The sequence below is a fragment of the Ctenopharyngodon idella genome, chromosome 9, assembly GCF_019924925.1.
Source record: "Ctenopharyngodon idella isolate HZGC_01 chromosome 9, HZGC01, whole genome shotgun sequence".
Taxonomy (NCBI): domain Eukaryota; kingdom Metazoa; phylum Chordata; class Actinopteri; order Cypriniformes; family Xenocyprididae; genus Ctenopharyngodon; species Ctenopharyngodon idella.
The window spans coordinates 24590062-24599456 of record NC_067228.1 but is presented as its reverse complement, the minus strand read 5'-3'; the positions used below and the strand labels follow the sequence as shown (position 1 = coordinate 24599456).

At 35.7% G+C, this 9395-nt stretch overlaps 2 protein-coding genes across 3 annotated transcripts in view; both read right to left on the bottom strand.

The window, feature by feature from the left end:
* The window catches only part of mgat4a (alpha-1,3-mannosyl-glycoprotein 4-beta-N-acetylglucosaminyltransferase A), a 65275-nt gene extending 62914 nt beyond the window's left edge, over positions 1-2361 (bottom strand). For both annotated transcript variants that reach the window (XM_051906226.1, XM_051906227.1), the window contains exons 1-2: positions 2190-2361; positions 1470-1784 (exon numbers count right to left, since the gene is read on the bottom strand). In XM_051906226.1, coding sequence (XP_051762186.1) covers positions 1470-1563 — 94 coding nt within the window. In that variant the 5' untranslated portion in view covers positions 1564-1784; positions 2190-2361. The remainder of the gene's footprint in view (positions 1-1469; positions 1785-2189) is intronic.
* Positions 2362-3996: 1635 nt separating this feature from the next.
* On the bottom strand, positions 3997-9104 carry creg2 (cellular repressor of E1A-stimulated genes 2). The gene is made up of 4 exons (XM_051905671.1): positions 8596-9104; positions 7276-7445; positions 7002-7115; positions 3997-5665 (listed from the first exon to the last, which is right to left on the bottom strand). Exons 1-4 carry the CDS (start codon positions 9001-9003, stop codon positions 5524-5526), a joined length of 834 nt encoding a protein of 277 aa, XP_051761631.1. The 5' UTR covers positions 9004-9104; the 3' UTR covers positions 3997-5523.
* Between the last annotated feature and the right edge of the window lie 291 nt (positions 9105-9395).

Genomic DNA, 9395 nt, shown 5'->3' with positions numbered 1-9395 from the left:
AGTAATATTGTGAAATATTATTACAATTTAAAATAATCGTTTTCTATTTTAATATACTTTAAAATATAATTTATTTCTGTGATGCAAAGCTGAATTTTCATCAGCCATTACTCCAGTCTTTAGTGTCATATGATCCTTCAGAAATGTAATATATAATATTCTAATATGCTAATTTATTATCAATGTTGGAAACAGTTGTGCTGCTTAATATTTTTTATAACCTGTGAAACAATTTCAGGATTCTTTGATAAATAAAAAGTTTTTAAAAAAATAAAATAAATAACAGCATTTATTTAAAATGGATTTTTTTTTTTTTTTGTAGCAATATACACTACCGTTCAAAAGTTTGGGGTCAGAATTTTTTTTCCTTTCTCTAGTCTTCAGTGTAAAGAAATTAATACTTTTATTCAGCAAGGATGTTAAATTGATAAAAAAGTGATAGTAAAGAATATTGTTACAAAAGATTTCTATTGAATGAATCCTGAAAAAAGTATCACAGGTACCAAAAAAAAAAAAAAGTTAAGCAGCACAACTGTTTCCAAAATTGATAATAACTGAGTATCAGTATCAGTATCAGCATATTAGAATGATTTCTGAACGACCATACGACACTAAAGACTGGAGTAACGGCTGATGAAAATCCAGCTTGGCATCACAGAAATAAATTATATTTTAAAGTATATTAAAACAGAAAACCATTATTTTATATTGTAATAATATTTCACAGCATTACTGCTTTTTCTGCATTTTTGATGAAATAAATGCAGGTTTGATGAGCATAAAAGACTAAAAACATTAAAAATAGTAATTACGAAGTGCTCTTCCAACGGACACTTTACTATCCCATGAGGCCACAGGAATTGTGAATGGCGGGGAAGGGAATGTAGTACCTCCGGATTTCAATCATATGCCTACTACTTACATTCACACTATGTATATAGAATATACTTTTTATCAGTACCTACGCAAGTTGTTCATCAAATGTTCTACCTACAGAGACACAGTACGCAATTTCGAAAGCAACAAGTGTTTATTTTACTCCATGGCATGCTCGCTTAGAGCGGGGTTTCTCTCACTAGAGTGTCAAATGAAAAACCCGGAGCTGGAGAGGAGTGATTACCGAAGGATTGGAGTAGGTAGCGGGTTAATCTCTGTCGATCCGTTCCACATATACATGACATTCAAGCCCAGATTTTAGACTCAGTGATGCTTGGTGACCATAGACGTTGGTGACACGCAAAGTTTGTTGGTTTCTATAGGAACCGTTTTCTTTGGCCGGAGAAGTAAACCAACTAAAAGGCCCAATTTAGTCTGCACTGTAAATTACTGGTTAATAATAAAATGATTATTGAACTTTTGTATAAAACTTGCACTTGAAATCGTTCTGTAGTACTGAAGAATATTAAAAACGATAGCATTTTCGCTCGTGTGATGTAGCATAACTGAATGAATCTCAGAGATGAACTCACCTTTGCCATTTTGCCAAGCCGTGTACCAGGACAGACTGAGAAACGACGTGAAGAAAACAATCGCAGTGGCAACAGTTCCATGTCTGAGCCTCATCTCATTTCAGCGCCTCCCCGTGCAGCTGCCTCTGGTCCTCCTGATCCAGACGTGCATAAGCGCTTCAGAGGAGCGGACAGGAGGTGACGGGGCCCGGATCATATACTGTCTGCACCGCGGTCCTCCTCCTCCTCCTCTCGGTCGCTGCTGGAGTCACGAGGCAGCCCAGCGGAACTGATGCATTTCAAGAGAAAGATGTGCAATCCTCATGCCTGCCTTTACTGGAAGAGATCATGAATAAATGAAAAAAATCACGGAAAGGCACATAAATCGACATGAAAACATATATTGTCTTAGTTTCGTTTTTATTCCTTATTTTTTTTATTTTTTTTTTTATTTTTTTTGGTGGACCGCATTGATTACAACATAGTTACATTACAACAGATAGCTGTTTAAATATGTATGCAACCATATTATTGGGGAAACGAATCACCCAGAGACATATAGAAACACTGCAGAGGAAAATTAATATAGCGGGAGGGTGACTGAGTAAAATAAAACAATGAATGGTTATAAAAAGCCACATTATTCGGGACTGTAAAATAAACAGAGTTGACTACCTGTCGGAGGACCCCAAAATATGTCAGACAGACATGATCAACAGCCCTAAGTTCAACACTTCTTACCTTTCAGCCTGTTATTGAACAACCAACCGGCCCAGCTCGATCTCATAAGAACTATCCAGCAAAAAACCGAGCAGAAACACGTTTTGTAATGTTGGTTAAAATAGCAAATTAGACGCACCGTCCTGCCAGAATCTTCAGCGGTGATGTGATCTCTCAATCAAGCTTTGTTGAAGACCACACCCACAGAAAGCTACGATCGCCCACCCAGAACCATGATTGGCTGGAGTCATCAGACCCCGCCCATATCTGACGTTGATTGGCTGGAGTCAGCACGCAGCTCCTGTCTGCCGCCACACGGCGAACTGAACCCATTGCATACTCACTCAAGTATGATTTATTTATTTATTTATTTTTTACTGTTACTATTATTGTTATTTTGTATTTATTTGTTGTGTGATTTGTCACTAATAAAGCATTAAAAAACACTCGAGGATTAGTATTGAGTGGCCTTAAATTCCGGCTGAAATGTATTACATTGTCAAAGTGCCAGTTCAACGTGGAAGTATTCGTCAACAAGCTCACATGGCTCAAACTAACCAATAGCAGATTTCATATTGGACTTGTTTTCAATTAAGGAGATACTATATTTGGAATAAGAAGAACATTGAATATGAATATATAATGAAAAGTGAACACTGATTCTTTAATTATTTTAAATTCATATTCTGACACCCATAAAGAGGAATCTAAATACTGAGTGGAAGTGGTCAAATATTTAAATTTCATGTTTTGTTTTTTACAGTTATTAATATTGCTAGGAAGTTATACAACCATACAGTGAAATTACGACATTTATCATTTTATACATTACTTAAAAAAAAAATGTAAAAGCTACCCATACATAATGCAAGCCATAAAATGTCCTAATTTCTATCTTCCTGAGAATACTTATACTACTCATAACAACACTACTCATTTGGAACACACACCAAAAAAGTCATACGTCATATTTAGATATATTTAGATGTGTATGTATGCTGTCTGAATGTGGGCGCCAGAGGGCATGCACATTTAATGAATAATTGATTGGCTTATCTGACCTTCACTGTCACTGATAGCTTGTAGTCCTGAACCTTAACTGTATGCAACCATTTCATTTAACATCCCCTAATCCTGTTATTTTAATGTAGTATCATCAAAAGTGGTATTACTGTGACCCATACCAATTGCAGTCTGTATTTAAGCCTATACTTTTGCTTTTGTCGTTCCTAATCTCTCATTGACCTAGTCATCTGGAATTGAAGTCCTCTCATAGACTGCACTCTTGCTCCCTAGTCTATTTTTATTTCTATGCAAATCTCTTCCTTTTTACGACTACAGCCTGCAATTTAATCATATATTCATCCATTTATTGTTCTTTAACTAAAAGTAGTGCTAGCTACCTTATGCGTGCTTATGTGATTATTTTTACTCTCTGCTGACTCACATTGAAAACTAGTTATTTATAATATAATTCTATACTTCTATAAATACAATGTATAATTCAAGTTCTGTTTCTCTGTATGTCTCACAGAAAAGTTTGGTTTATGATAACTTGTAGGCTGACGATAAAGCTGAAATCTTTTAGAATAAAGTGGAGATGATTAATTATAACCTGCACAATTTTTAATTTTACTCAAGCCAGATCCTGTGTTACATAAGACACTTAAGTCTCTTGGCAATACTATTTTAAGCTTAATTCTGTATTATATAAGCATATTACTCCAATCAATCCTTTTTGTAATCTACATTATTAGTTCTTCATTTACATCAAAAGAGTAAAACATGAACCGCAAAATATAAGGAACAGCTCTTTCCACACAATATATAATTTCTTAATATGTTTTTATTTAATTTGTGCAGCACATGTATATCATTGTGAAGAGGTAATGCAAGGCACAGACAGATATTTGAGAAATTTCATTAAGGTGTCAATTACATTGTAATTACATTAGGTAGCGTAACATATGAGGTCATGTACTGTACAGTAAGTCACTGTTCTTGAGAAGTTAATGCAGACCGAAAACTGAACTTGAAATCTAGGAAAGAATTAGATGCCATGAATACAACTGAAAAACTCTCTCTTTTGCATAACTTCCACACTTCAGCTGTTATTGAAATGTCAGACCTCCCAGTAAAGTGAGTTTCAGAGAAAACAGGCAAATATTTCTACAACTATTTAGTAAATACCTTTTCTTTGTGTACTGAAGTATTACTTCTACAGAAATTACATTTCTTTGTGAAGGCCTATGGTAGAAAGGTTAAGTATGACTGATTTGAATGGTTTTGTTTAATGAATTGATAGCTTTCCTTTCAATACAGTGTCTACATAGCATATATGTGATACATGTCTCCAAAAGTGTCCATATTATGCTTTTTCAGATATTTCCTTTCATGTAGTGTGTAATATAGCTGTTTGTGAATATAAAAGGTCTGCAAAGTTTTAAAGATCAAAGTACACAATAAATGTTTATTGTCTCCCAAAAGAAAGAATCGATTCTGAAGTGCCTGAAATGAGTCGTCAGCAATTCCATTCTTACTTCCTGCATGAACCCGATGTAGGTTTGTAACACATTTGCAAAATGCCAGCCTATTGGTCTTCAGTGGCTGCCCGCGAACAATATCTACTCTGACCCGCCCTCAAACACTGTAGTTGTAGCTGAGGACTGGAAGAGTTTGGCTCGTGTTGTCAACATGTTGAGAAGATGCTGTTTTATGCACTGCTAAAGCAAATCCACTTTGCACGCACCTCCAAAGGATGTGAACTCGGGCTCAAACTGATATGGTAAAAGCGACGCCGTCGTTACTGTTCATACAAGTGCTGAGGAAGGCTGAAATTCAAATATGGGTGTGGGCGTTTTGTTTCCGATACACGCTGTAAGCGGTGGACCAGTCACAACAGTGTTAGCCAACTGACCAATCAGAGCAGAGTTGGCCCTTGGAAAGGAGAAGTTTAGAGACATAATCCTTTACTGAACGGTTTCAGACACTGTGAGAAAAGAGGTAATATTGTAATGTATATTATGAGTGGTTTTTAGACCTTGGATGCATGTAAACCTATACGAGACCTCTGAAACAAAATTAGGAATCTTTAAAACAGGATAATAGGGGCACTTTAAGTAACTATGGAATTATTCTATCGATTATTATAGGCTTCCTTGAACATAATTCATACATTCAACAAATCCTCAGGAACATGTTAGGAGCAAAATCCAGAGGCACTGAACCGGTATCATGGCCAGGACAAAAACCACTATTTGGAAGTAGTTTGTAACAAAAACCACCACCTTCTGTCCAGAATCAGTTCAGCTCTGCTTGTACATTGTTCATTATAGGATGTTGCGGTTTTTTTTTCTCAGAAAGGTGTCGCTTTTAAATACTCTTCAAGCGGAATGACAGAGACTCCTCCAACCCAGTCTTGCAGCCAAACTTGCTGCAACACCAATTTCATGAAAAACCAATTATGTCCAGGGGGCCACTTCTTCATAACAGGATGCCTAAACAAAGCACACACCAAAATTAATATATTTATTCACAGACACACTGCTTACTTAACTAAAAAAGAAATAAAAAATATTCTATTGGTTAGTAACATATCTTTGCATACATATCTAGCAATACATTTCAGATATATAATAAGTTAGGTGCACAATTTTAGTTGAATCAGATACAAAAAAAAAAAAATAGCCAAATGATGTAGTGTATCAATGAGAACAGTCCAAGAAATAATGAAGATATTAGGCTAACATGATTGCATCAATATTCGGGTCAATGACGAATAAGGTTTTTAAAAGTGTAAAAAAACATAATGAAGATATAATTAATTTTGAAGTTTTATTCAATGTTAACAATGAGATTATGTGGTTTTTATAATCAATCAACACTGCTTTTGTCATTTTTACAAGATGGACAAAATTTGTCACCAAAAAAGTCATTCGGTTTAACCAAAATTTCTACCGAATGACAATATTTTCAAACAATGTTAACAGTCTGATATCTAGATAGCTAGCTAGCAAAAGGACAATCAAACAAATTATAATTTTACTACAAGTTTTTAAAATATTACAACATTTTCCATGTTTTATAGCGGTTGTACCAAATAACCTGATGTTTCAGGTCATGCGTATGAGCAAGTGAAAACATGACATTTTTCATATAGTTAAAAGATAGTTAGTTTTTGCTTCACGACCATGTGGTCCTTTGCAGGTGTCTGAATGATGTCACATCCTGTCACAAGATTTTGACCGCATGACCTGATCCAAAATGTTTCCTTTATATTGGTTACTCCAAATAACATAAATGAAATTCATTTTTCTGGACATTCTTTATCATAACAAAGCAATGACTTCTACACATAATTTTAATACCATTTTGCACTATAGTGATATATGATGATGTAAAATCATGCCAGAATAAAAAATATATACATTTATTACATTTTAAGGTATTTTAATAACAATTGAAATGGCTGTATTGGCCTTTGGACGGTTAAACCGAATGACCTTTTGACACTTCAAAATCTTTAAAATACCTTTATATGTAGCAAAATATAATTAAAACCTTTTGGATTCAATAAAAGAGATCTAGCTGTACTAACTTACATACTTTGGATGTCATATCTTTGCTTTTTATTATTATTAAGGCCTTTGTACGAAAAAAAATTACCCATCACGTCATTGACCCATTTATAATAATACTTTACCAAGAGACACAAAGGAACACTTTACAGGATAACTGCTATATACCAGAAACATACAAACTAAAAAAAAATGTATTAGGATTGTGTTTTGCAGCGTTCACAGCTGTGTGTATGATTTATAATTTTTATATTACCTGGAGAACATAGCCTCTTTGGCAAAGTCAAGCTCCTCTGGTCCCACTTCCACCATTTTACCAGTCAAAGTGAGTCTAGCACATCTGGGGTCCTCTGGGTCATAAACCTGTTTCCTTTTTCAAGAAAATATGAGCACAGAACAAAACACATCAATTAATTATTATACAAAGCACATTCAGTGACTGAAGTGGTCCATGTCAATGATACTCTCTGTTTTGATATGTATTAAATGTAAAAGCTTTTAATTCCAACTATATATGCAAGTAAACACACCTGCAGAAATCTCCCTCTGCCTCAGAAAACGTTAAGGAGGCAAAAGGGAAGCTGCGAAGATCTGTTACAGAGTTGTCCATCGGTGTGACATAGAAATAAGGAACACCAGTGCTGTTGTCAGCTGGACCGTCACTGACAGAGAAGATGTTTCCAAACGGAAGTCCTTTGATCTAAGAAGATAATTGGGAAGTAAAACTACCTAAATTAAAGACATCTCGTACATGCCTTAAGATTGCACTTCTCAACCTTTTGTCCACAACACTATTCAAAGGCCCCATGACTTTTCCAGTCGTACATGATTTGTTGGATAAGGATTAAAGTCACCATGAAATCAAAATGGAAAATTCTTGTTTTTTTATGGAATATTGCAGCATTTATTATAAAAGATTTATCCATGCACATCATTTATAATGTATATATATATATATATATATATATATATCACACATATATACACATGTGCCCTCGTAATCTTTAATCAAAATATCTTCCCCTCCCTCTTGCAGCGATATCTCTTCTCTTCTCTGATGATGTGTTTACTGGTGTGAGGGCAGGATCAAACATGAGATCGACCAATAGCAAACCACAACCATCCAATCAACTCCCCATGGACAAAATCAAGTCACGCCCTACCTTTTTTCTTGTTCGAGAAGCTGTTTCATTCAGATACAACTACACAATAGGTAAAATAAGACTATTGCAACTTCCGTTTCATGCTGACTTTAAGGATGAGGATTTAAAAGCACTTTATTCAGTTTATAAAATATTTTAGGGACTCTGTATAAAAAAAACAAAACCCATACATTTCATTCATTATAATGTTGAGGGGGTGAATTTAATAATAAAAAAAAAAAAAATCTTGATTTTTAATTAATTTGTCCTTTTTTAAATAATTTCTTCTTGAAGCCCTCGTTCTTTTGCTGATTTCTTGAGGGCCCCTAGTGCAATATAGTGCAATATATACCCTGCTCTTGGAGACGCAACAAAAGTATACACCTCTTCCTAATCAAACACACCTGATTTAACTCATCAGCATATTAGTAGAGACTCCAAGGACTGAAATGGATAGGTCAGACAAAAGAGACATCTGCTGATTTTGCAAGGATATGGTAGCTTGAGTAGTATAGCCTACTAGTATGCGGTTCCTAATTGTGTAGTGTTGGTGTGCCTCCAGGAAAAACAATGACTTACTAGGTTTTTTTTTTTTTTTTTTTTTTTTTTGGATAGCTGAAATGATCATAACAGAGCTGCAACTAAAGTTTGCAGGAAAGTAGATCTCCAGGAGACCGACTCAATGCACCATAGTAAATAAAGCGTCACCTGATCCTGCGTGGAGATGGTTGCCAGGTGACCCCAGTCGCTATAATGCGCCATATATCGCGCTACTCTCGCCGTCTCCTCGTGCGGTGGAGGTGTAGGTATGCTGGACGGCGCCTTCACCTCCTCCATACGGTATGAGAACACACGGGAGGCGGATGACACATCCTCGCTTTTCGATATCTGGTCAGGTTTCTTCTCTGAACCGTCCCGGTACACAGAGGACGGATAGGCTTGTTTCCAGATCCCGATATTATCGACGAGAACAGCTGGCGCCTCGTCCGAGTGCGTGTCCAGCTCTTCATCCACCACATCACTGGTGACAGCCCATGAAACAGAGCTTCTGATGGTGTAACTCTCACCGACACATAATAGTGTCTTTACCACAATAACAATATGAAGTAGTTGCATAGTGTTCAGATTCAAGAACGCTGCGCCCTTTCAAACTGCATGTTTGTTTCGCAACTATAGATATGGCGTTACATGGTAGTGGCGAGGCAGAAACTTTGTTGCGTTTGAAACAGCGACACCACCTGGACCGCCTGAGAACTGCGCCTGGTTGACCTTCACCTGTGCTGTTTCTTTTGCTACTTTATATACTATCTCACAGTAGCCCTCGTTTCCTAATTTATGTGGTATATCCAAAATTATGTGGTTATATATATATTATGGTTGTTATTTGGCATACAATTAAAAATATCGGTATAAAAGTCAACATTGATAACAATAAAATAAATCTAGAACAAAAAGGAAAAAATAATTTATTTTTGACTGTGTTCGTTCAATACAAAAAGTACCATGGC

What these genes read in the sequence shown, in the direction of transcription:
- creg2 (XM_051905671.1), bottom strand. Translation starts at nt 9,003, where the DNA reads ATGCAACTACTTCATATTGTTATTGTGGTAAAGACACTATTATGTGTC. An exon ending in CCATCTCCACGCAGGATCAG is followed by an intron (nt 7,446 to 8,595) that starts GTGACGCTTTAT and finishes TTATCTTCTTAG; the next exon opens with ATCAAAGGACTTCCGTTTGG. An exon ending in GCAGAGGGAGATTTCTGCAG is followed by an intron (nt 7,116 to 7,275) that starts GTGTGTTTACTT and finishes TTCTTGAAAAAG; the next exon opens with GAAACAGGTTTATGACCCAG.